The sequence below is a fragment of the Dermochelys coriacea genome, chromosome 16, assembly GCF_009764565.3.
Source record: "Dermochelys coriacea isolate rDerCor1 chromosome 16, rDerCor1.pri.v4, whole genome shotgun sequence".
NCBI lineage: Eukaryota > Metazoa > Chordata > Testudines > Dermochelyidae > Dermochelys > Dermochelys coriacea.
Genome location: NC_050083.1, coordinates 13,469,884 through 13,496,884, shown reverse-complemented (window position 1 = coordinate 13,496,884; position 27,001 = coordinate 13,469,884). Strand labels below are relative to the sequence as shown.

Here is a 27,001-nt window from a genome sequence, read left to right as displayed (position 1 = left end):
TATCTGCTCACCTAACAAGAGCCCAGAGCAGCTTTTCATGCCACTAGGTGGCGCTATAGCAGCTAAATATGGTACATTTAAAAATCCAGATTCCACCAGCTCCCATTAAATTTGTGGGACAGAGAAATATTTATTTATTTATTTAACAATAGCCATAAAGCTAATTCTTGCAAGGAAAAAAAAATAAAATGACTAAAGAGGTTTTAAAAATCCATTTCAATCGATCAAGTGTCATCTGTATTTTGCTTATAGTTTTCTATACTTGTGCATAGAGATGCGTGTTTGTAATATACCCTCAATACAGGAACAAGTTATGCATACCAGAATTAAAATAAATCTTATGTTGGACCAACTTCTGTTGGAGAAAGACAAACTTTCAAGGTTACATAGAGCTCTTGAAGACCTGAAGAAGACCTCTGTATGAGCTCAAAAGCTCGTCTCTTTCACCAAAAGAAGCTGGTCCAATGAAAGATATTGCCTCACCGACCTTGTCTCTCTAATATTCTAGGACCAAACACAGCTACAACAACACTGTAAACAATAAACCTTACAGCATCTTGGCTTCAGCTTTCCCTGAGCAGGAAGCACAAATAGATTCTCACCCCCTACCCACACAATTTGTTTTTCTTTGGCATTATACATTAGCATGTTCTCAATGATATTTGGTTTCCACTAGGTTATTTTTAAACTGAAAATCAAGGGTTAAATTCCGAGAGATGCTAAGAACCAGCAGCATCTGCTGGGAGTCCCAGCACCTCTCGGGATTTGGTTCAAAGGGAGCTATATGCCACTTTTAAGAATTCACTATACTGTTGATTATAGTGGGGTGGGTGTCATATCATGTGAACCTGTCTGTTTGATCACTAATTTCGCAAGAAGAGATGGAGAAGAAGGGGGCACAGAGGCATAGAATAGCAAGAAAAGAATGGCACTGCATGCATAAAAATTGTGTCAGCCTCTATTTCTAGCAGGTTACCAGAAAAGTGATTGCTAACTGGAATAAATTGCACAGTCTTTGCTCTCCCCACTGAGACCTCATGGGAATGAGCACCGTATACATGTATAGTACAGACTATTTGCAGTATTGTAGCCATGTTGATCCCAGGACATTAGAGAAACAAAGTAGGTGAGGTAATATCTTTTATTCAACCAACTTCTGTTGGTGGAACATACAAGCTTTCAAGCTTCACAGAGCTCTCCTGCAGGTCCTTACTCCTGGGGGAATTCGGCGCCACTGCAAGTGTGCAGAAATGATGTCTCCTGCAGATTTCTTTGCTTCACTGCAGAAAAATGACTTTCTGATAGGGAAACAAAGGGAAGCTGCAAGAGCAGTCACGCACCACTCCATAGCTGCACAGGTACATTGTTTCAGGCACCCAGAGCAGCCAGCGGACAGGTAAATCACTGCAGGGCTGGGGACACCCCACTCAGTGGCTCTTACCCTGAGCCAGGATCAGTGTCTGGGCTGGAGGTAGTAGAGGACGGGACTTCCTCTTCCCTGTAAGGAGTGTCAGACCCACCCCCAGCTGCAGAAAAGCTCAGCATCCTCCTCTGCTTCCTGCTCCCATCACCCCTCAGCTGAGGGGGGAGGGGGTAATTGTACAGGGAGTTGCTCCCCCATCTGGACCTCCCATACTCAGACACCCCTGCCAAGCCTCACCCCGTATGCCCCAACCCTCCATACCTGAACCCCACCCCACTGAACCTCAACCCCTATATCTGGAGCCCCCTTCACCCAGAACCCCTGCTTCCAGACCCCCACCCCTGCACCCAGACAACCCCCCACCAAGCTCCCTGCACTCAAACCCCCACCCTGACAAGCCCCACCCCCTACACTACCCTGAGCCCCCACATCCAGACCCCCACACAATTGACCCCCAACTAGCTGAACCCAGACCCCCACCCCACCAAGCCCTACTCCCCCAGCACCAGACCCCCCTGCTGAGACCTCCACACCCAGACCTCTCCACTGAGCCCCAACCACCTTCACCTGGAATCCCCTGCAGTGTCCCATTGCCCCTGCACCTGAAACCACCCCAACGAGCTTCTGTGCATCCAGATCCTCCCACACCTAGATCCCCCACTGAGCAGCCTGCACACAGATTGTCCCATACAGAATCCTCTCACCCCACACTGGGATCCTGCCTTCCCCACACCTGGTGTGCCTGGCACAGAAGGGCAGGGCCCCTGGGTGTTTCTGGAGCAGGCCCAGGCCTTGTGCTGTGTCAGAGTCAGATGCAACCTCACGACTGAGTCTGGGGTGTGGAGGCCGCAGGGTGATCTTCCATCTTAGTGCAGCCAGTGGCCTATGCTCCCCACTGCCATGCTGGAGCCTCTTCATTTATTTATTGACAAATAAAACTTGTAGAATTTTGCAGCATTTTTAAATATTGTGCGCAGAATTTTAAATTTTTTGGCACAGAATGCCCTCAGGAGTAGCAGGTCTAACACTCTAGTTACCTTCCCCAGATCTGAAGAAGAGTTCTGTGAAGCTCAAAAACTGGTAATTTTCTACCAAGAGAAGTTGATCCAATAAGAGCTACTACTTCACCTACCTTCTCTCAGCCTAGATTAGTCAGACAAGACACTTACACCATGTGGCTGCAGACAGAAGGCAGTAAGCACCATTGTCTAGAAACAGCGCCCTCTAGTGAAGGTACACTGATGTTACTATAGAGGGGCTTTCCCAAACCTTTTGCCAGCATTATTTCCCCCATCCCAAGATTCCATGATACACTTTAATGCGGATATGGTTCTGGCCGCATCATCAGCCAGGGACTCTCTCCTCACTAGCTCACAAGAATGGCCATTTAATAATCTTAATTTTAATCTTTAATATCTTTTACCACAGAGAGCCAATGGCCAGACTGGGATTTGGAGCGACCCAGGCCCTGTGGTGGGTTAGGAGCACACACAGGTGACTCAGAGGCACTAGGTCCCTGTCAAGAGGCTTATTGCCGAGGGAGGTATAGCTTGGAGTACCAGTCACAAGGACCTGACTTAACAAGGACCACCACCTCAACCCTTCTAGCACACGTGTTCTGAAATCATATACACCTTACCTTATCCAAAAAGGTGTCCAAGGCTATATATCTGCTTTATTTACCGCCCGTGGCAAATCCCACTAAATCACCCAGATCCACCTCCCATGCAGCTTCGTCACATTCACTCTCAACATCCCCGCCGAACTCATTCGAGAGGAGAGTCAGGGGCTTGTACAAAGGCTCAGCCACATGTTCCACAAAAATACAAAAGGAGGAGGAGAAAGCCACAGCAGGCACCCAATAATCCGAACCCAATGCAGCTGAGAAGTCTCTCGATAGGATAAGTATCCCCACCCTCACCTCTGTAATGAACAGGATGCACTCCAGGAACATGTAGTCCTTATGATTTTCATTCACTACCTTCTCATCAACAAAGTGCCGAGGTTCCAGGTTTGGGTGTTCTGAAAAAAAATTCAGATGTCTGTCCTTCAGATACCAACCAATGTCAAACCGCCTGATCTCTTCCTGCTCCAGCCCCTCATTATAGACACAATCCACTTCAATACCTTCCAGTGAGTTAGAGACAGAAGTTTCATACTAGGTCACCTACCACAGGCATCAGTGAAGGATTGGTTCCTACCAACCATACCTTGCATAGGGCTTTATCCAGTGGAGGTTTAAGTGTCTCCATAGTTGGGACTTTCACACACTTCCCTTGGCAGACACTTTCACAGGTTTCCTGATGTGTGACCTGTCTTCATTTCATCCTTTCATTGTGCCACCCCATGTCATCTCTCTCTCCTCCTTGATGTTTGTACCATTAAAATACTGGTAGGTTGAGGAGCCCATGGCCCTGAGCTAGCAAAGCTACATACATTTAGTCCTTTTAATCTTTCATCAACCTATTAACCAGGTTGGTTGCTCTCCTCCACGGCTCTTCTCTGTTTGTCTACATCTGTCTGGTAAACGAGCAAACACTGATTTCTAAAGTATTCCCTCAGATCTCTTTTTGGCTTTTGTATATGCCCATGCAGCCAGTTTTCCATCCATTCTGTGTGGTTACCAGCAAAGACAACACAAGTTACGAGATTTCATGAGACACGTTACCAAAATTAAGTTATATTACAACTACTCCATTCCTTTCACCTACTGATTTTGAAATTCAAAAAATGTAACATTTGCTCCTTATAAACCCATGACTTCATTGGTCACAGCTTTTTATCCCCTAAATAATTACAGATACTCTCTTCTTAATGTTTGCTCCATTATTTTAGTAGAGATTGAAGTGGATTTTAGTGGATGTTAATTATCAGGCTCAGATCATTCTTCAATCGCTAGAGGCCATATTTCTAACCCTAAACTCTATGAAGGCATTGCACTAGGTTCAGTGACTGTCTCTAGACCCAAGTAAATAGGATGAGTTGTGATGTCCTGGATCTTGAACCCAGGCCTGGGAGTCCACAGACAGTTGCCATATCCTGGCCTCCACCCAGTGGCTACTGAAACCAGGTAGGCTGAGATGGTACTAGGGCTGTAGCCCCAGCCAAGGCACCCACCTACAGGAGCTCTGATTGGAAGATTGCCCAGCTGCACCGATAGGTCCAACTACGCTATTTAAGCCAGGAGTAGGAACAGGAAGTTTATCCAAGTAACCAGGTGGTTTTCTGTTGTGCCTGCATTGGAGTCTGCTTGCATCTACCTCCTGCACTCAACCCTGTTCCTGTTCTGCTCCTAGCTCCTCCCTTACCCCTGCCTTCATTCCTGTTCCCACCATGCTTCATCCTGGCCTCTCCTCCTGCCCCTATGCCTCACCGCCAATCCTCAGTGACCAATCCTGGTTCCGAACCCAGCCTCTAACTTCTGACCCTGACTCCAGCTTGACCCTTGGCTCTGGCATTTGGCATCTGATCTCAGTTCTGACCCTCAGCTTTGATTCCTGATTCAGATTCTGGCTTGACCCCAAGCTCTGGTAACTGGCAGTTGACTCTGCTGCTGACCCTCGCCTTCATTCCCCAAACTGTATGCCTGCTCCGTCCACCAGACCTGACCAGCTACGTCCTGGTCCATAACATTGGTGCAACGAACAATATGATGAGGGCTCCTATCAATGGTATCTCACAGCACAGCTCCAAAGCAGAATTAGCCTGTGGACCGACCAGTGCATTGTGTCAGATGCATGTTGCCTGTTGTGATCAGACTAGAGTATGCATTATTATTTGTTGACAGTAGCACCTAGAGGTCCCTGCTGAAATCAGTGCCCCCTTGTGCTAGGTGTCATACGCACACATTATGTCCTTGCCTCAAATAATTTACCATCTAAACAGACAGAACAAAGGAAACGTGCATTTTACAGATAGGGAAATGAAGCCCAGAAATATTAAGTGACTTGCCCAAGATAGTCCTGGGAGCCTATGGCAGAGCTGGAAATTAAACCCAAATCTGAGTCCCACTCAGAGCATAAACTGTCTTTTTCAGCACCAAAATACACAAAGGAGTCTCAATAAAAAACAGGTGTACTTTAAGATGTTTCAGCATTTCCACTGTAACCCTCCTTTTTCACAGTCTGACCAACTGGCTTCTTTTGAAAGCAGAGAACAAGAATTCTTAACTTCAAGCAAACGTTTCAAATCAGCTTTTTTTAAAGTCACACTTAACTGGAAAAAACAAAAAATATCCCAAACCACTGATGGTCTTCCCAGTGAAGGACAGAAGGAGAGACAGACAGACCAGAGTTTGGTAGGTTTGTTTGTACCTATCAGTTGGGAACTGCCCCATATGAAGGGCAGAAATTGGAAGTCGTCCAGGCCCCACACTCCCTGGCTACCAGCTGGTTCCATCCTGTAAGTTTTCTGGAGTTTCCGCATCACCTCCAGGTACCTAAGGTAAAGAAGAAAGGGAAGGGCTAATAGAAGACATCAGACGTAAAGGCTCAAGGCCTCTCCTCCCTGCTGAAACAATGGTGAGTTTCCAATCAGAAAGCCCATCTACATATATAGGAGAGAACCAGATGCCCCAAGCTCGTTCTCTCTGGACCCAGCACAAGCACCTGATCCAGTCCAACAGCCTGCTGGCTGAGTGAACAACAAGAGTCCATGCTGGAGGAGAAACAAATAACAACCCATTTGTGAAAGGCAGAGGTTTGACTCAGTCTGGTTCACAGCAGGGTTAAGTTTACAGCTAACAGATATCTGATATTGGTATTCTTGTACCAAATTTTTACCTTTTGATTAACCAGAGGACAGGATACACTAGTATAAATAAACCTTCCCTACTCATGTTACCCAGAGAGCCCCTGCTCAGGAGGAAGAGGTACCCAGAGCCTATTTTGGTCATTCAACTATACATAAGAGGCTAAGTAGGGAAATCAAGGATCAACACTTTGCCCAGAGGAGATAATGTAAGTGGGTGATGGTGACAGCATAAAAGGCAGCAGAGTCCCTGAATCTTTTGATGAAGATAGAGCTAGTACCTGTGGATGACAACTCTGACTCACTGTAGAACATATTCCATCATGCCCATCACTCTGCATCCTCTCTCTGCGTCCATTTGTGAGGAGACAAGAGGGAGTAAGCTTTTTAAAGGTGCTCCTTACAGACCAGGATCAGAACCCTGGATCTATAACTTGCCTACAGCGCCCTGCATAACGCTGCATACTCGACAGATGTTCTGCCACAAGACCATAGAGAAAATTGGCCTGATGATAGATTTAATAGCAAACACAGCACTGAGGTTTTTACTGAATTCAATTTAAAAAAAAAAAAAGGGAGCAGCAGCTTTTGAACACCATTCCTATGTATTTTACTTCGCTGCAAAATTTTTCTGTCTGTTGCCTGATAACGACACTTTCCCCACGTCTAGTCCCTTTCACCAGAGGATCGCAAAGCTTTACAAATATCCCCGAGTTAAGCTGTACAACAGTCCTTGTGAGGGAGGATTGATCATCCCCACTTTACAGATGGGGAAAGTGAAGCGCAGAGAGGAGAAGTGACTTGCCCAAGTTCACACAGTGAGTCAGTGGAACAGTTGGAATTAGAACGTAGAAGTCCCAATGGCCAGTTCTCTGCTTGCACCACTACAAATGCCACCTCCTGCATTGTGGCAGCTGTCAAGAGGAGCTATGGAGGGCTGGCAGGTTCACAGACTGAAAGGTCAGAGGATACCATCAGATCATCTAATCTGATCTCCTGCGTAACACAAGCCACAGATTTTCATCCAGTTACCCCTATATTAAGCCTAATAACTTGTATTGACTATCGTGTATCTTCCAGAAAGCAGTCCAGTCTGGACCTGAAGCCATTAAGAGATGGAGAATCCACCACTGCCCTTGGTAGTTTCTTCCACTAGTTATTCTCCCCACTTGTAAAAAAAATTATCCCTTATTTGTCATTTGAATGTGTCTGGCTTTACCTTGAGTCACTGGTTCTTGTTATGCTTTTATCCAGTAGGTTAGAGAGCCGGTTAGCAACTGGTATGTTTTCTCCATGAAGGTATATATACACGCAGTGATCAAATCACCTCCTGGTCTTGGATTTGGAGTGGGGACACAAATTACTGTACACCAGACAGTGTGACAACACAAAGGGTGTGGGGGCACATTATGACCAGATGGTAGCGAGAATTAGGTGTGGTGGACTGGTGGTTGCAGGCCACATGCTTTATGACCAGTGAACCACAGACGGATCTGAGGGGAAAATGCCCTAGGAACAGCTCCACCTCACCTGTGCTTGCATTGCCTCACCTATTAAACACTTTGAAGACAATGGCCAGCTGGTCATCCACCCTAAGAACACCAATTTTGCACAGGCAACAGAGGAAGGCAGCGAATGCCGCTTCGTGACCTGGGATTGAAGAAGAGGAGACAGACAAAACACTGGCAGTTCCCATCATAGATTAGCTCTCTGAAGGTGCTACAATGGCTCTTTGGAGGACACAGCAATCACATCCCCATGAGTGGCAGAGCCCCAACCAACTAAGGCTCCTTCTTATTTGGATAAGATCACAAAAAAGACTCCTCCTCTTCTTAACACCCAACAATAATATTTCACACCTACATAGCACCCGCTATCCAAGGATCCACAGTGCTTCACAGCCATTAACAAATTAAACACATATCCTTGTGAAGTAGCGAAGGATTAGTCCCATCTATAAAATGGGGAAACAGACAGAAGAAAAGGAGGACTTGTGGCACCTGAGAGACTAACAAATTTATTACTCTTTTTCTTTTTGCAGCTACAGACTAACATGGCTGCTACTCTGAAACCCGAGACACAGAAGAGTTATGTGACTTGACCAAGATCACACCGTGAATCAGTAGCAGAATTCAGAAGCCCTGAATCTAGTCCAGGAATTGAATCACTAGACAACACTTCTCCTGCACCCACACATGAACACCCTCCCTGCTCAGACTTAGGGAATTAAGATGTCAATTTCATCTCTGTGGTTCTCCCACAATGGCCCATTGGCTCAGTGGCCCCTGGAGCCATCTTACCAGCAGAATGAAATATTTTGAGAGCCAGGCACTGAGAGATTGGAGTGTTTGGAGCAACTCCCTTTCTTATGAGCTGAGCAAGAGGATGGGGAGCCGGAGGATTCCAGAATAATCCAGTGAGCTCTGCAGGGAGTGTGTGTTTGGGAATGCGGGGATGGACACAAACACTCAATAGCAATTAAACAGATTTCCTCCTACTTTCAAAAGGCCCCATGTCAGAGGGACATTAGCCCTGCTCCACCCCAGGGAAAAATCACCACCCAAAGGTGCCCAACTGTCAGCTATGGACCACCCGCTCTATGCAGCTTTGTCCTTTGGCTAACAATGCAGAGCGCAGAATAAACACAGCACTCAGAAGAGCCCATAAGATATTGGGGCTGGATGCAGAAAGGTGCTTTTATTTCCCCTTGGATGGGAGAAACTACGGCAATAAAGAGAACAAACAAAGGAGGTGGCTCCACTTTATAAAGCTGTGCAGTTGCTGGGATATGAACAAGCTGCACCTAAGGTCTAGCTGTGCTGAAAGAATACAGAACCCAATGCTCAAGACAGAGGAGTCATGGAAAGACTGGATTTCCCTTGCCAAGCTACAGCTGACAGTCTAAGTCAACAGGTCCGTTACCAAAGGCAACATCTCCCCCTGGCGATCAAGAGCTGCTGCACAGCTGGTGATGAGATTTGCATACCTGTATTTCTTAGTCTCTTTACTTCAATTCTCCTCCTCCTCTCCTTACCCAGCACATTACAGAAGTCACATATTTCAGGTTCCTGGAACGCTACAATGACCCTCACTCTAGCTATTTGATTAAGTCATTAGCTGGACATTCCTCTCTGAGCCCTCTCCCTCCAATACACACAGGTGCGACTCCTGAGTTTCAGTCCATGCTCTCACACTGATGTAAATCCAAAGTAACCTAACTAAAGCCAGTGGAATTACTCCAGCTTTTGATTCTGACATTTCTCCCTGGGCCCGATTCTGCTCTCACACTAGGTCTCAAAGATCCTATCTGGTACTTATGACACACATAGCAACCATTTCTGGCCACTTACAATCTGAAGACACTTCTCGCAGAGTATGAATACCAACTCATTTCCTGATCTGATTCCAACCCAAGATATTACGTTTTAGCTCCTTAAACTCCCCCTTGTGATTCAGCTTCACACAATACTCCATGTACGCTTCCTGTTCTATGCCATCATGCAGTGTTGCTGTGCGCTGTTAAGCAGCTCCCATGGTACATCCCAGGGGTGACAGCATTTCAACAGTGGTTGCAATGGTCAATTAATGTTTCTACAGCACTTTGAGCTCCTTGGATGAAAATGCTATAGTGAAGCTAAGATGCTTCTTTTGAAAAACTTAAGATGCCTGAGACTGAAGTGGAGACAGCCAGGAATCTACATCAATCACAGCTCTGGTATAATCGGATTCTGATCCCCTTCTCTCTCCTGGCCAATTTTAACGTTGGCGTGATCCAGAACAGTTCCCTGCAATGCCATATATTGACTGTAGGGGTGAATTCACTCTGGGGAATCTAAGCCCAGCAAAGCTAGATGAATTAAGTGTGCACGTGAAGGTACCTGTCCCATAGTCGATGCGGGTGGAGTTCCCCACGGATTCCTTCAGGTACACGGCTACCTCTGGTGCAGCTTCAGCCAGATGCTCGGGGATCACTGTTTTAACCAAGTTTTCTGCTTCCTTAAACACAATAACAAAAGTTTCCCGAGTGTTAACCTCGATGTGCCACAAGCCAAAAGGTGGGTACAAGGCTCCAATGTGGGGAGGGACACACACTCACTATTGGTTGGAGTTGGTTTTGCATGGAGCGAGCCACCCCCTCCAACAAACCAGATTGATTAGGGGAAATAAGGAACTCCAACATTATTCAAAAGCACCCATTACAGGCCAATATAAGGAGCAGCATTCATTGTCCCCAGGCTGGTGAATCTGTAGGTCACCAGTTGGGGTGGCAGAGATTTAGTCACAGAGAGAGAGAGAGAGAGACTTATTCCCCTGCCCACTGTTAGGACTTCTTCCACTTAAAAAGCATCCATTCTGATAAGTCATTGATACAGATGCCCCACTTGTTGACAGTCTCAGCAGAGAGCTCCAGGCTTAGATGACCTGGAGAGTGAATTTCCCTATAATTGCTGGAGGTGGTCTCTCCAGGGCAGGATTGTGGCACGCTGGGGAACAGTGTGCAGACAGCTTGGCCTGTATCTTTTTTGGAGAGAGAGGACTTCAGTTTCCAAAGTCATCAACCTAGAACCTTTCACCAGCACTCAGTGCCCTGGAACCAAAACTTTAACCAACTGCATCGCAGTGTATCTACGGGCTCAGAAGGAGCCCATGGGTAAATGCACTGTAGTCTACTACAGTGCGCTCTGCCTCCGTGACCTCCACGGAGCCTTCTCTGGAGTAAGCACTCTCAGCTGACGCAGGCAAGCTTTGCCATGGGCTGTCACATGCCTGCTCCCATCTGCCATATCTATAGGCTGGTGGACACAACAGATGGTTAAAGAAGGAGAGCAGTCAGTGAAGCTCCTTGAGATTACCTCCAGGGGACAAAGACTCTGTCAAATAGCATGTAAAGGGGAGCTGTGCTCCCATAGGGGGTCAAGACCAGCACCAGGCCTGAGATCAAAAGACGTGAAACATAGTCCCCATCTAACCCTGCAAGTTGGTGGGTGAATCTCCCGACTGCCCAGATACAACATGAGGATGGCAGCCTTCCCATGATCATTGTAGGACATACTTCTTGCTGATGAAGCCACCCTTTTAGGTCCATCATCTAAGAGACTCTCTCCTAACCCCTACATACCTGGTCTAGTTTGGCATACCAAGTCCTGAAGGCCTTATTCCCAAAGCGAGAGGGCTGGTTCACTGGTGGGGTCTCATCAATCCACCTGTCAAGGGTATCCAGGAGCTCCACCAGTTTTTCAATTGGCTACGGGGACAGAACGGGTGACAGCTCACAATCAGACAGGAGGAGAAAGTCTCACACACAAGCACAAGCCAGTCACCCTAAAACCATTGCCCCACGCTCTAGCATTTCTGTTTTACCCACATTTGCCAGTGTTCTCCTGGCATTGAGCCGCAGACCTCCAAATGGACCTTGCAAGGGATGGAAGGGGATAATAGGACACACATCATCTCTCTAAGGTCCACAGTGGCCAGCCCCAACCCTTCACATCAGGAAAGGTCAGTCCAGTCCAAAAGACAACAACCTACATCCCATACTCTCCGAGAGCCCAGATACAGCCACTCATTAACAGCAGCTTGAGCAGGCAGACATCTCTTCTAGGGACTCAAAGACCCATGTACAATGCAATACTATGGCCACATAAGATACTCTATTGTTGCAAATTTTTTAAATGGTCACATAACTGTACTCCAGAGTCTAAGATCTCATCTTAAAAAAGGAATTCCCTAGCCTGAATACCTGCAAAGAGAACTTGACCGAAGCAGAGGAGGTAGGAATAGGCTGGGGGGGGGGGGGGTAGGGCCACATCTTTCAGGGGTCTCTGACACACAGTTGTGGGCTCTGCACCACACACTTTAGATCTAATGCTCCCCACAGGACACAGTGTACTGTTTAGAAAGTATCCTGACTGCTACTGACTGATCTTGGTCAAGTCACTTTGACCCAGATGCTCAAAGGCATTTAAGTTTCTAACTCCAGATTATTTCAATAGGACTTAAACACCCAATACCTTTGAGAATTGGAGTCTGTTTCCCTGCTACTCTTTGTCTATCCTGTCTATTTAGACTGTAAGCTCTTTGGGGCAGAGTCTCTCTCTTACTAGGTGTTTACACAATGCCTAGCACTAAGGGGACCCAACCTTGATCAGGATCACCACCTAATACTTGTCATAGTCTGATTTCCAGCGGCATCAATCCTCTCTGCAAGTCAGACGATCAGTGCACATGGCCCTTCACAAACGTGTACATACGAGACACGGCTGCCGCCCAGAAGAGCCAACAGTCTCACTCATGCAAAGGAGGGTTCCCAGGAGGAGAGATTGAGGAGGGACCTGAAAGCAGGGAGGAAAAGCAGTTGGCGCAGGGGGGACAGGAGGCATTCCAAAGAGGAGGGAGGTGTGACTGATGGCATGAAGCTGAGAATGGAAGACGATGATGAAGGAGCAGTGAGAGGACACCGAGGAGCAAGAAAGGCAGAAGTGTCCAGCCCCTTGAAGGTAGAGATGAGGAGCTTGATTGTGATGTGAAGAGAGAAAGGCAGCCTGGGCAGGGGTTAAAGGAGAGGCTAATACGGCCAGAGCAAAGGGAGAGCAGGATTCTAAGTAGTGGAGAGCCTTGGGCGAGAGAGACAACAACGGGGGCAGAGACCAGCAGGCAATATAGAGCGTGGTTCAACACTGCGCGGGTACATGCAGCCTGCTGAAGAGCTTTAGGGTTTGAGCCCAGAACATGCATACGCCCCCTGGGCCCAGAGCTGAAGCCCTCTGAGGGCAGCACTACAACCCCAGTTCAGTTGCAAAGCAGAAACTTGGTGGCAGGATCATTGTCCAAACCCCAATCAGTGGATTAAGCTGCAGAAGGCAGCACTAGGAGGCCCCTCTAACAACCGAGAGATATTTTCACCTGCCAACGCATTTGGGATTCTCCACTCCCAAGTTGGAGCAGCCAGAGCCGGCCGGGCCCTGGGCAACAGAGGCACCATGGTCTCAAGAGGGGATTCCTCCTTCAAGGAGAGAAAGAGGGCAGACGAGGCAGGGGCTGGTTTGACTTTGCTGGAGGCATCGACCGTGTGAAGCTGGCTGGTCTCCTGGGCTGTGGTTCAATTCTTCATGCTGCCTGTCAGAAGAGGACTAGGAAACAGCAGAGCCTAGCAAGTTTCTAGCCCTTGAAGCGCCACTGGAGGGGTGGGGGAGGAGAGACAGGCAGGCAGCGCTTTTCTGCCTTTAAACCAGCAGTGAGGCCCCCCCCCCCATCTCCACTGCAGGGAGGTCTTTCATGACATCTGCAGCTAGCTTAGCGGGTGCCTGTCCAGACACTGGCTCTGGAGGGGCTGCTGGAAACAAGTGAGGGTGCAGCATAGAGCCATATAGCAGGAATCTAGGGTTTATCTGCTGCAAAAGGAGCCCGAAATCCAGAGCAGTGAAGGGGTCTAAAGAGGATGGCTGCGATTGGTGGGTGGACAAGAACAGATTAAAGCAGAGAAAGCACAGGGGGGACCCTAAGCACAGCATCTGCAGATGCACTGGGTAAGACGACAGGCCACACGCAACCTGCGAGCCACTGTAAGATCACAGTCTGGAATCAGTGACAGGGCGGCACCTGTGACTCAAGCGAAGTGGGATGAGACTATTATTATTATCCGTATTGCGGTGTTGGAGCCCCTGTCGTTGATCAGAACCCCATGGCGCTAGGCACTGTACAAATCCATAACACAGAGACAGGCCCCCTCCCCCAATGGAGTTGGGCTTGGTTTTCAGCTCAGCCCGACCTGGCTACCGCACTCCCTTCCAATTAACAACAGAGGCCCCGGCAGTGGCTTTTGTTAAATAATTAAATAACGCCAGTGATTTATCCGCCAGCAGCAGCAGCTCATTACGAGCAGCTCCCGTATTTCAAACCCTCTCACCGAGCTGTGACCGTGGCGCTCGGTGCCGGTTGGATAAATGGCTGGCAAGAGATTTTCTTCTTTTGTCCCCCTTGCAGTCTCTGCCTCCAGGCCTCAGGAAGGGGAGGCAGAGACACGCATCCCTTCCTCACTTGCCTGCTTTAAAGGGATTAAAAAACAGCCCAGCTGAATGCAGGAGAGCAGGACCCAGCTGCTGGCTCAGCCATGCCAATAAATAATTAAAGAGACACAGCTCATTTTGGGCTTGGGGCCCTTTGAAAAGGGGCTTATTAAAAGGGGCAGGTTTCCATTGCCCAGCAGAATTAACATTGCAGAGGAAACTCATACTGCCAGGGGTGAACTCAACCAGGGGAAACAGCAGGGCTCACAGGAACTCAGCAATCAGAACCACTGCAGCATGGTCTTGGATGGCTAAGTTTTTAGGCTCTATTTTTACTTTACCTTCCCAGGCATCAGAGCAAGGGCAAATCCTCCCCCTCCCCTCACCACCGCTCTTCTTTTTGTTGTGCTGATTTTGCATCCTGTTGCCCTCCCAGACCAAAATCTGCCCTGTGATCACAAAGGTGAACCCTGTAGCCTCCTATGGAACAGTGACCTGACAGCATCTCTTGTGAGCAGCCAGCCAGCCAACTGGAGGTGATCAGATGGTAATGTCCCCTTTAGAGCCCAAGCAGTCAGGCTCCTTGGTGTGTCAAGAGTGACTGCCTCTTTCTCACCCTTCCCTCCTAGAATCCAAGCAAGGCACCCCAGAGCTGGATGGCAGCCGTTTAAGTGCAGGAGATTCCCAAATGCAAGTTGGAAGTGGGCAAACACCAGAAAAATGCATGTGATCTGGAATCACAGGGACTATTTAAAGGGTAGGAGACCTCTCTGCAGGCTGCATGTTCTCTTGCCCCAATGCTGCTCACTCGGAAGCTCAAAATAATCTTTTTCCACCACATTAGACCTGCATGCCAAAGCCACAGCTGTTACTATAGACTGGCTGGGGAGGCAGCTCCAGGAACATCTCCCAGCAAGCAGCCAGACACTCAGCCTCCACTGTGGGAGCCATACGCAGCCCACAGGCAGATGTGCAGCCCTCTCGTTTATTAAGTGCAGCCTGTATTCAGTGCAATACGAAAGCCCAGGCCGGTGCCACAGAGGTTACAGTCTGAAGGTTTGGCCCTGCAAGGTGGATCAGCCCTTCCTGAGAGGTGTGGAGTGCACTCAGCCCCCAGTGACTTCATCTGATTTCAACAGGCGCTAAGTCTGCTCACACCCTAAGTGTGCTCACTTTGCAGGATCACACCCTAAGTCAGACACACAACAGGATTCAGCCACTCAATATCCTGGAGACTGTTGGGAGAGGAGAAACCAGACCACCTAACAGTCCTTTCTTTGGTGGACCAACAAGTGAGCAGTTGCAAGGAGGACGTGCATGCACAGGAGGGATATGAGGGAGAGTTAGATGCAGGAAGGAGTTCCACATGTTTGATCAGCAAGAAAGGTATAAAGATGCAGAAAGAACCTCAGCAGGGAGTAGGGAAGCAGGAAGAAAATGGATGCAGCCTCATCAACAGGGCAACCCATGGGACTTTCCACCCCAGAGGAAAGCAGATTCATTTTGCCTTCAGTCATAGGTTTCTACCCTGCTCAGCATGAAGGCAGCAAGGTAAGTTGTAGGAAATTTTCTTAGTTGTTGACATCACATTTGGTATTTGTCACTTGCACAAAAACCATTTAAAGAGGATCTGCCAAGGGGGGGGGGGGAAACAGATTCATACTTTTTCTGCTTCTTTATGATGGTTAAAGGCCTGAAAGGGTGGGCGGCTGGGGTTTAAAGTTATTATTCAGATTGTTTTATACATTAGAAATTCAGGTCTTGCTACCCTCTTTTCCCTGTAAGACTCTAGTGATGACTGGAGACCAACATGGTTATGACAGAGGCACACTGTGCAGGCAAATCCTGAACAAATGAAATGGGGAATGGTTTTTATTCAGATTGTTTAAAATGGGATTTTGGCAGCTCCTATTTAACTGAATGCCTGAACAAAAGTAGGAAGAAAAGTGCTTTTGGTAGAGATTCCACACCCCTGTTCTTTCAGCAAAGGGCGAGTGAGTTTCTGAGCCACATGTCCAGTTCCTCAAGGGAAATCTAGATCATGGATAGCCAGCCCTGGCACGCCCAAGATCTCTAACAAAAAAAACAGCATGTTGAAAAAAAGTTCGTTCCAGGCCTCCTTATCCACCCAGAAAGCCACAGCCAGACAAGGCACAAGTCCATTCCTCCCTCTGCCACTTGACGGTCTCCTTTAAGCAGCCCCATTAACCTGCACAGTTGTGACTGGTTATAATTGAAAAGAGCTAAGAGGGTCCTGAGAAATTCTCTTAGTCACTCTGCACTGGACTCAGTCCAGCGCTGCTTGGAAGAGGAGTTCAGCGACTGACACCATAACCACAGGTCAGTGCTTCACCATTGCTTACTTTGGAATAATGATGGAAACATGACAAGTTCCGGCAGGTAATGTACATGAAGAGCAAATCTGCAGTATAACCCTGAGAGTCCACTCTGAATCTCTCCTCTGGCCTCAGTATCCTGGAGACCGTTAGGATGGACTCCACTATGCTGAAAGAACTTCCAGCACACTTGCACACGAGGCGCTGCAGTGCTACAAGTGCCACCAGGTGACAGACACACACAACTCTCCCAGGGAAACCAGGTCACTAATGCCCTACCTTCCCCTAAGGGCCTGCTGAACACCTCTGAACTAGTACTTAGGGCACCTCAGTCCAAACTCATCTCTTCCCTCCCCCTCCCCCACCCAGTCTCCGCTCTGCTCATGTCTCATAAATCAGATTAAAAGAACACAAAGTGCAGCATTTGACAATCTGGACCTAGCCAGAAATCTGCCCCAAGCTCACAGAAGCCAATGGTGCTCAAGAAAGGCCCAGCAGGGCTCAGTCAGAGTTCAGGCACGGCAGGGCACGGCTACTACATGGAAGGATGCAGGGTAAACCTTTCTGCACCACACCCCTTGTTCAAACAATAGAGATTAGAGACTGTGACAGGCTTCACACCAAGGGGCAGGAGCGGCTGTAATTGCTGCCCAGACAACAGCGCAGGAAAGGGAGCTTGTTACAGTCTGAAGAATCTAACTGTCCCCTCAAGGGTGAAGACAAGAAACCAAAAGAACGATGGCACCGAGGGCAAAGGGGGAAGCAATATTTTGCCCATCTGTAGCATCTTTCAGCTCAAAGTAAACATGAATGAGCCCTCACTGGGAGGTCACTACTAATAACTCCATTTGAGAGATGGGGACACAGAAGTACGGAGAGGTTAAGAGATTTGCCCAAGGTCACACAGCAAGTCAGTGGGACCACAGGAGGAGAACCCAAGACTCCCAATCCTCCATTATAGCCATTAAATAAGATGGCTTCTTGTTTTCTGGCTGAGAGCAGGCAGCAATAGCACAGTGGGTGTGGACAGAACAGGGCCCCTCTTCTTCACCCCAAGCCCCTATATACCGCAGCTTCCTCTCAGTTTGCTCAATTACAAGTTTTGCAAGTAAGCAAAAGGCACCTTGTTACCGGATGAAGCATTGCGTGCTTGTACTTGTAGTCCCGACAGGCTGCTCTACCACTGTTAATGAGGAAAGTAGTTACAGTTTGGCTCCACTTTATTCTCTGTGGGACACCAGGAAAGCAGCCATTGCAGCCCTGGGCCCTGCTGTGGAAGGCACATCAGCAAAAGCAGAGCAAATGCAAGATTGGAAATAACAGGGCTGGACCCTTTTCCCACCTCAGATACTTTGTATTCACAGGTTAGCTTCTTGCCCTTGACACCTTCGTTCAGGGTGAGGATGAAGCCTATGTAGTCTGCATATGCCTGCAAACAAACACAAGTGGAAGGGGCGTTAGCAGAGCACTGACAGTTACTTTGGAGGCAAGCAACGCCAGTGTGAGAAGCCTAGAGCAAACCAAAGTGACAATGCCCAACCCACTGCATCAGTTTCCTGGGATAGCCCAGGACACGGCTAGTTCTGCTGCTACTGCCTTGTCCTTGGGGACTCCTAGACCAATGGGAACTCCTGGAACAGCACTAAGTGAACCCTGGGCCCTTGGTGGTGACATCACACTGAGCAAACTCTGTATAAACAGCCCAAACCACGACCCTCCTCCTTGAATCCCCTTACCAGGTTCCTGTCTCTTACCCACCACGTTCAAGCTCCTCATGTCCAGGCTTTGCACAATCTCGGCCCTGTCTACATCACTGCTTGTTTCTTCCTACTCCATATTACTTCTCCCAAACCTCTCCCTTTATCTACTTCTCCTGCTCTCTGTGCCAGGCCTTCTTTCACGCTACCTGCAATTAGGAGAAGTGGCCAAAAGTTGCCCCAAACACATACCTTTCTCCTCTCTTCTTTCAACCCCACTGCTTGTGAAGTGCCGTGTACAGAATATAGTCAGGCTGCTCAGAAAACACAGTGGCGAAGGTGAAAGTGCCACAAAGCCCTGGGAGTAGGGAATGGCTTTTTTCTTTTTGGGGAAGACACTTTCAAATGTCTGGACGAGCTCATTGTCACTGCTACCACCATGACTTCCTGCCACAGAAGCCCTGGGCAGAAATAAGACAAAGCCCAAGCAAGGGGACAAAGGAAGCTTCAGGAAGAAGACCTTGTTATCATTTAAGACCCCTTGGTGGCATCATAGCTTGGTCCCTGTGCAAGAGCTATTCCCACCCTGCTGTCTCCACCCCTCAGCAGCAAGTTTGGACCACTGACACAAGAATACAGATCCTGACAGTTTCTGGGATTCAAGCCTAAACATTTACCTCAGGAACTATGTGCTTTACCTCTGCAGCCCTTTCTTCTGCACCAAGCTAAGCAGACCCCACTAAAAACAGCCATTCCAGTGCCACTACAGGCCCTCTAAGCGGGACTGATGTTCTTTTTTTTTTTTTTTTTAAGCCCTTTAAAATGATCTCTTCTCCTGGCTCTTCCACACAAGTTTAAAAAAAAACAAAAAAACACCAGACTGGCAAAAAGGGTGTCAGCCACAATGTGCTGGAGCAGACACCATATTGCTTGTGGACAGCAAGTTCAAGAAATGCTCAGAACTGTCAAACTCATTACATCACTCAGGCCAGTTAGACGAGAGGCTAAAATCTCAACAAAACAGTATTGCTGACAAAGAGGATGGCCTCAATCTAGTCCAAAGGGAGCTGGGCTGACCAACAGACCAACTGTTGCAAGTTCACGCACACAGCGAGATGGATAGAACACCGGGAAAAGCCAACTGCACAGAGAGCCTGAAGTTATCTCAATGTATTGCAGTATACCAACTGCAATTGTGCTAGTAGTAAAACTTTTGCTAAGAGCCCTTCTACACCAGCAGAACTACCATATCTTCATCATCTCCCTTTTCCAACACCAACGTTAGGAAGGGCCAACTTCTCTCAGTTTCTTGGCTTAGTACCTAGACTGCCAGCCACCTCAAGATCAAGAACTACCATATCAGGGTTCATATTATACCATGGCAGGGTGGATCATAAACATAACTGTGGATGGAAAGCTATGTTATTACAATATTAAGAAACTATGTTTGGTGATCACACTTAAAATTTTGTTTCTGAACTTGGTTAAAACGTGGAGGGTCATACAGAAAAGGAGACAACATACTCTATCATGGCTGGCCCAAAAACAAATTTTGCATGGATACTTCTGTACTGTGGACAGGGCTATAATCACAGGCCCTATCAACACTAGAGGGAAAACTATATTTGAAACCATCTCAAACTTCAGTTCAATCACTGCGGGGGTAAACCAGGTTCTAGCATGGTTTGAAGGGCCAGGGTAGACATATCAAGACAGTTATAGTCATTCTTATAAAGTCACTTTCTAGCCTAGACTCTATGCAGGAATGGGTAACGCTTACGGGAGGACAATTCTAATAGTTTTAGCCCACTCACCATGGCACTTTGGGCTCTGCCTACACTAGCCCTGAGTAAAGGTACCCATTACAACACGGTTAGGATTAAATCCTGAGTACCTGGTGACTTCTTTCTCCATAACTGGACTAAAGCCCTACACTGGCCAAAGCTATACCCTGCTACTTCTAACCATGTTGTAACCAGATCCCCTGATTCTGTTTTAGCTGCAGCATAAATGAGACCTTACACTTCTTATTTACCAGATCCTGACAGAATATTTTTCACGTCACAACTGCTAGCATCTGTAGACAGGTTTTAATACCCTGGTCCCAATGAGATCAGAGTCACTCCAGCCACAATTACGTTTCTCAGACTACACCCTATCTGCACCAGTAACATGCCTAGAACTCTGCTAGCAACATGTTTAAACATGATCATGAGGAGTACAGATCTCCTTGCAGCATAGACCATGCCTGTGTGTTAATCAGAGCTCACAGAAGGATCTCTCTTCTCCTCTTTCAGGCTCTCATCCCTTCAACACTTCTGTAGAGGAAAAACAGTTCACCAGCAGTGGTAGCAAAAGTGAGAGCGTAGACCCGGCTCAAGCATTTTACCACTGTGTTGTCTAATCCTACAGGTTGGCAAAAACACCTGAGCTTTGTCTACCCTACCGCTGCCACTAGTGATGAACTACAGGATACACTGGTGTCAACGTAGACAAGACCTACCTGCCATCACAAAATTACTCCGCAAGCAAGAGCTGTCAGTATCCAAAAGCCCCCTATTGTTGTCATTAAAGGTTACTGGGGTAGATTACTTTATGACAATTCACGTGGCATTAGCCATGCTGCTCTTTTGCTTTTAAAAAGAATTATTCCACATAGCTCAACCCAACCCCATTCAGTCCATTAGCTAGGCCCAAACCAGGGTTGGCCTTTTCCATGCAAATGCTGCCTCAGAGGCACATCAGGAACCTAAAAGACTGGCCCTGGACCCAGTTCCATACCTGAGAGCGTTTCCACTTGGCCATGTCGGGTACCATGTGTATTTCCTTTTTGGGGATCATGAAGCTCTGGCAGAGGGGAGGCGCTGCCTCCTCAGGAGAGCCTGGAAGACAAAGAAGAGAGAGATGTCAAACATAGCCAGATAGTAAAGACTCCCCCTTTAACCCTAGCCACTTCTTAGACGGCAACATTCATTTTTCTGGACCAAAAGGTACTGAACTCTATGACCTGTTCTCACTCTTGTGTTCTGATCCCATCAGGTCTCACATGCTAAGCAGCATCAGGTCTGCTCAGTACCTTGACGGCTGAGCCCTAAGAAATCCCAGGACACTTCAGAAAATAGCATTATTATTTATCATTTGTATTACCATAGCACCTAGGAGCTCTAGTCGTGGCCCAGGATCCCACTGTGCTAGGCACTGTACACTCACAGAACAAAAAGACCTGTCCAGCCCCAAAGAATTTACAATATCAGTATAAAACAAGAGACAACAGATGGAGGGGAGAGTATAAGTGAACAATGAGACTATATTGGTCAGCATGATAGGCAGTGGTCTCAGCACACTACCGGCCTAATCATCATCCAGTGTTTTGTAGGCGTCATGGCAATCATAGCATTAGGCTAGGTCTTCACTGCAAAAAGTGTGGTTTTACATTGGGAGCCATCTCCATGTAAAATACATCCTCTTTTTGCAGTGAAAACAAAGCATCAGTGATTCAGTAGGTGGCACTCTTCTCTCAGTACTCAACTAGTGTCCCTAGGTTGGCTTTAGGGTGATGCTGGGAAGTACGAACTGAGGTTCTTTATAAAGCACTTTGAGATCCTGGGATGACAGGTACAATAGAAATGCAAATAATTAATGCATATCAGCAGCATTCCTGCTCCCCGACTCAGGTACACAGTTAGTCAGGAACCCTCTTTCCCGAGCTTTCACAAAAAGGAAATGAGTGATCCATATGTCAGGGTTTATTTCCTAATTCCTCTGCAGTCCAAGGTGAACAACCGGTTCTAGTCTCAGCCTGCAGTCCCACGCGAGGACACTGCAGAGCTGGAAACATTGCCACAAGGTTAAATGCATATTTGCGTCACATTGCCATTAGCAAACTTAAAATCAAGATGCAATACAGCAAACAGTGAATCAGAAAACCAAGAGGGTATTTAGCATGAAATTAACAGCTAGATCATAGTCCCTTGAGTAATGCTTTCAACCCTAGAAAATCTCAAACCTTTGGTCCAGCACCGAGCACCCAGACAACACTTAAATAATCATTCTTAGCACTAATGGCAAATTCTAAACATCGTTTTCCAACAAAAGCTGAACTGCCTAAAAGAAGAATGTTTATAATCACTTGCACAGTTAATACTGCCCAGAAGTGTTCACCAGCTCTTCCCTTTTCTCCAGCAAGGTAGCACTGTCTAGAATCACAACAGATGATTAGGAGTCAAAATTCCTGCATTCCATTGCAAACTCTGACAGCCTCACTGTGCTACTTCAGGAAAGTCATTTAACCTCTCTGTCCCTTAATTTCCTCTTCTACAATACAATACCATTACCTCTTTGCAAGGGTGATGGGAGGGCTAGTTAACAGATGTTTGTAAAGTACTTTAAGAGCCCCGGATATGAAGGTGCAATGCACGTGCAATTTTATCTGTATTCAGAAAAGCTGCAGCTTACCAAACTCACATCTCAGTAATGTCACGTTATTGTAAGTGGTTTTTAAATAATGCTTTAAAATTAAAAACAAACAAACAGCAAATTCAATAAACCCCCAGTGCACTGATAAAGGAAGATGTGAAAACTTTGACCAACAAAAAGATTGATCACCTGTAACAGGACAAAGGAGGATTCACAGACAGGATAGCCTGGGGATAAGACACTAGATTGGGATTCAGGAGGCCTGAGCTATGGTCCCAGTTCTGTCACTGTTGAGCAACTCACTTCATCTCTCTGCTTCTTCCCCCCACCCACCCCTTGTCTATTTAGAAAGCAAGTTCTCTGGAGCAGACTGTCTCTTACCAGGTACCTAGCACAAAAGGGACTACTGTAATACGTATATACATAATAACGTGTTTCTAGGCAAGAGCAAGAAACTGTGCTCTGGGGTGGAGAAGAGGGTATTTTCTGATGAGAACTGACCTTGACAATGGAGACTTTCCCAATCCTTTCCCCGCAAGGAAAATGCAGTTTATCCACCTGGATCTAATCCAGCTGAGAGAAGGCTTCTCAGGTAACAGAATACCTTGGCCCTTCAGTCAGAAGCCAGAGAGCTGCTGGATCTCAGCTCTGCATTTGTTTCTTGTATTTGATTCTTTTAAGAATTAATTAACAGCTTTATTCACAAGTGACACAAGTAGCATTGTTAATTCCCTTCCAATTGTCATATATGGGGGACACACAAATTCCACTTGAATTTCAGAACAAAAACCGCTACTACATTTGAATCACCTCTGTACATTTGCTCCAAATTCTCTTTGGATCCTTTTCACTTCTATAGCACATAGTCTCTAAGAATCTCAAAGTATTTTCCACATATACTTAATTCCTGGGAGAAGGGTAGGTATTACCCCCATTTTACAGATAGGAAACTGAGGCTCCTAGATGCTAAGTAATTTGCCCAGAGCTGGAATAAAAACCAGATATCCTGACTCCCAATCCTCTGCTCTAACCACCAGCCTAGATTCTGAAATGGCCTGCACCAGGAGATGTTTAATATAGGTGGGAGAGAGACACTTGGCTGAGGAGTGCCCATACAAATTAATAATAGCAGCAGCAGCAAAAGGGTTGTTTTGGGCCAGTGGTCTATCCCCAGGATAGCAACAGCCAGTGACAGTCAGGTAGAAGGCCCAAGGTGCCAACAACTTCAGTAATTCACCATTCCTCCACATCCCCTGGCCCAAAAGTGAAGTTGTGGGGGCTGCAGAGGGGGAGACTAACCCCCCCCCATAGTTAGCATCAGTCTCTCTGGGGCTTCCAGTATGGGCCATCAGAATAATAATCTCAAAAAGGGGCATCACAACCTGCTGCCCCACACTATGAGGCTCCAAGCACACGAACAGTCCCCCAAAGAGTACAGTAAGATCCCATCCCTACTAAGGGACAGAGAACCTACATTACAGAATCCCCCCACTCACTCTTCCCATCCCAGAGTACATGGACTCATGAGGAGCCCAGCCCTCCCCACCCCCACCCCATTTTGGTGCACAGAGACCACCTGTCCCCATAGAGGGCATCACTCAGACTTCCCCCCCCCCCACACACACACACAGTATGAGGAACAGGATCCCTGCTCACATAGAGAGCATCACCGAGCCTTCCCCCCCCCCCCCAACACACACTGTGGGGCACAGAGACCCTCTGCCCTCATAGAGAGCATCACCCAGCCTTCCCCCCCCCAACACACACTGTGGGGCACAGACACCCTCTGCCCTCATAGAGAGCATCACCCAGCCTTCCCCCCCCCCAACACACACTGTGGGGCACAGAGACCCCCTGCCCTCATAGAGAGCATCACCCAGCCTTCCCCCCCAACACACACTGTGGAGCACAGAGACCCCCTGCCCTCATAGAGAGCATCACCGAGCCTTCCCCCCCCCCAACACACACTGTGGGGCACAGAGACCCCCTGCCCTCATAGAGAGCATCACCGAGCCTTCCCCCCCCCAACACACACTGTGGGGCACAGAGACCCCCTGCCCTCATAGAGAGCATCACCGAGCCTTCCCCCCCCCCCAACACACACTGTGGGGCACAGAGACCCTCTGCCCTCATAGAGAGCATCACCCAGCCTTCCCCCCCCCCAACACACACTGTGGGGCACAGAGACCCCCTGCCCTCATAGAGAGCATCACCCACCCTTCCCCCCCCACACCAGTACGGAGCACGGGACCCTGCCCCCATAGAAGGCATCACCCCCGCCCAGGGCCGCCCTACTCCACCACCAACCCCCAACCACCAACCACCCCTCGCAGGGCTTCCCCCTACCTTTCTGCCGCTCGCTCTCTGCCATCTTCCTAGAACGAGGCCCCCGCCGTTATCACCTTTCACCTTTCACCTCTTAGCATAACTGAACAGTCGGGCGGCCATATTTGTACCGGGCACGTCATCCACCATAGAGCTCCTCGGGCGGCCATATTTGCACGGGGCGCTCAAAAGTAGCTCGGGCGGCCATGTTTGTGCGGGGCGCTCCGGAGTCCACCCACCTACTCCGGCGGCCATGTTTGTGCGGGGCGCTCCGGAGTCCACCCACCTACTCCGGCGGCCATGTTTGTGCGGGGCGCTCCGGAGTCCACCCACCTACTCCGGCGGCCATGTTTGTGCGGGGCACTGGTGTCATGTAAGGAACCTTTGGGGGCTGGCTTAATCTCAGGCCTCCAGGAAGTAGATAACCCTGTGGAACACGAGTCAGAGGAGCTAGGGGACTCCCCCACCTGCCTCTGACCTGGGTTACTGTGGGGTGGGATGTAAGGCAGATCTGGATCTGGGCACCCCCAAAATCAGGATGTGTGTGCTTCAGAACCAGAGCCCACTTCATGCTCTAAAATCTGGGGTTGTGGCACGTCAGAATCAAGCCCAGCTCCGGATTCCCATCTCATGGGCGGTCTCTTCTGTGTTTTGCTGAAAACAGCTACATTCAAAGACAAATAAGGTTTCAAAGTAGGGCGACTATATGTCCCGTTTTGGCCGGACAGTCCCCTTTTTCCGCTCTGTCCCAGCCATCCCTACTTTTTTGAGAAAACTGGGCATTTGTCCCGGCTGCAAGGCAGAGCGGAGTGCAGTGGCTGCTGCCCGGGGGGCAGTTGAAAGCAATGGTGCCCGCCAGCAGCAGCAGAGAAGGTGGTGCAGAGCTTGGGAGGTCAGCCCTATCTGCAGGTGGCATGGGGCTTGGGCGCTCAGCCCCAGCTGCAAGCGGCATGGGAAGGGTGGTTCTGGCATCCTGTGCGTGGTGGAAAAGGCGGGGGGGGGGGACGCCCTCGGGCAAGCCCCAGGCTGTCCCAGTTTTATTTTCAGAAATATGGTCACCCTATTTCAAAGTGAAGCACACAAAAGTCATAAATGCCAGAATTAAGGTTCTGCCTGTTTGCCCATCTGCATTACACTACAGCCTTTCATTACAGGAACCTGGAGTATTGTTTCCATAGGATCCTTGCAAAATAATTTTTCACAGGGGCAAAACAAGGTATTTTTTCCCTAATCTCATTCTCAGAAATGGCTTGGTTATTTTTGCTGAAACTTTCCCAAAATATTCAGCCTGTGGCAGACACCCCACACTAAACATTTCAGCTCAAATAGTTGAAGTTTGTTGTGGTATAAGCAAGTGAAAACTATCGTAAAATGGAAAGTATAAAGTAATCTGAACTATAGATGCCACTACCAATTCTGCCTATAATAAACTAAACCCCCAGTTCTAAATACCCCCAAAACCCAACCCAAGCTCTGGCCTGTAATTTGCAGATGGCTCCTCTCTTTATTAAGGGAGGGATGAGGGAAGAGAACCAGACATATCTAAACTGTAGGAGGGCTGGAAATCCAGACACAGGTCCAACTATTGCAGCTTGATCCCCTCTCTTGTTAACTCAGTATTGAGCACAGTCAGAATGCTCAGTGCTGTACAGGATCAAGAGGCAGACATTGTCCCTGTCCAAGTCACTGGCAATCAGAATCACTGAGACACTGAGATATAACACATGGGCTATGGGTCTCATCTCCCTGCAGTACAGATATTTTCTCTTATACTTTTCTATTCGTTTACTATTCTTTAAAGTTTTCCTAGAATGATAGCTGCTTTAAGGAGGGATTCCTAGGAAAGACTTAAGGAGCTTGGCTTGTTTAGCCTAACTAAAAGAAGGTTGAGGGGAGATATGATTGCTCTCTATAAATATATCAGAGGGATAAATACAGGAGAGGGAGAGGAATTATTTAAGCTCAGCACCAATGTGGACACAAGAACAAATGGATATAAACTGGCCACCAGGAAGTTTAGACTTGAAATCAGACGAAGGTTTTTAACCA

At 47.9% G+C, this 27,001-nt stretch overlaps 1 protein-coding gene across 1 annotated transcript in view; it reads right to left on the bottom strand.

Annotated features, from left to right (window-relative positions):
* PTPA (protein phosphatase 2 phosphatase activator) overlaps positions 1–25,125 on the bottom strand; it is a 41,970-nt gene extending 16,845 nt beyond the window's left edge. The window contains exons 1-8 of the mRNA XM_038374595.2: positions 24,974–25,125; positions 20,993–21,093; positions 17,857–17,943; positions 11,292–11,417; positions 10,051–10,168; positions 7,723–7,822; positions 5,737–5,861; positions 3,345–3,445 (exon numbers count right to left, since the gene is read on the bottom strand). Of these exons, the coding sequence (XP_038230523.1) occupies positions 3,345–3,445; positions 5,737–5,861; positions 7,723–7,822; positions 10,051–10,168; positions 11,292–11,417; positions 17,857–17,943; positions 20,993–21,093; positions 24,974–24,998 (783 nt within the window). The 5' untranslated portion in view covers positions 24,999–25,125. The remainder of the gene's footprint in view (positions 1–3,344; positions 3,446–5,736; positions 5,862–7,722; positions 7,823–10,050; positions 10,169–11,291; positions 11,418–17,856; positions 17,944–20,992; positions 21,094–24,973) is intronic.
* Positions 25,126–27,001: the final 1,876 nt, after the last annotated feature.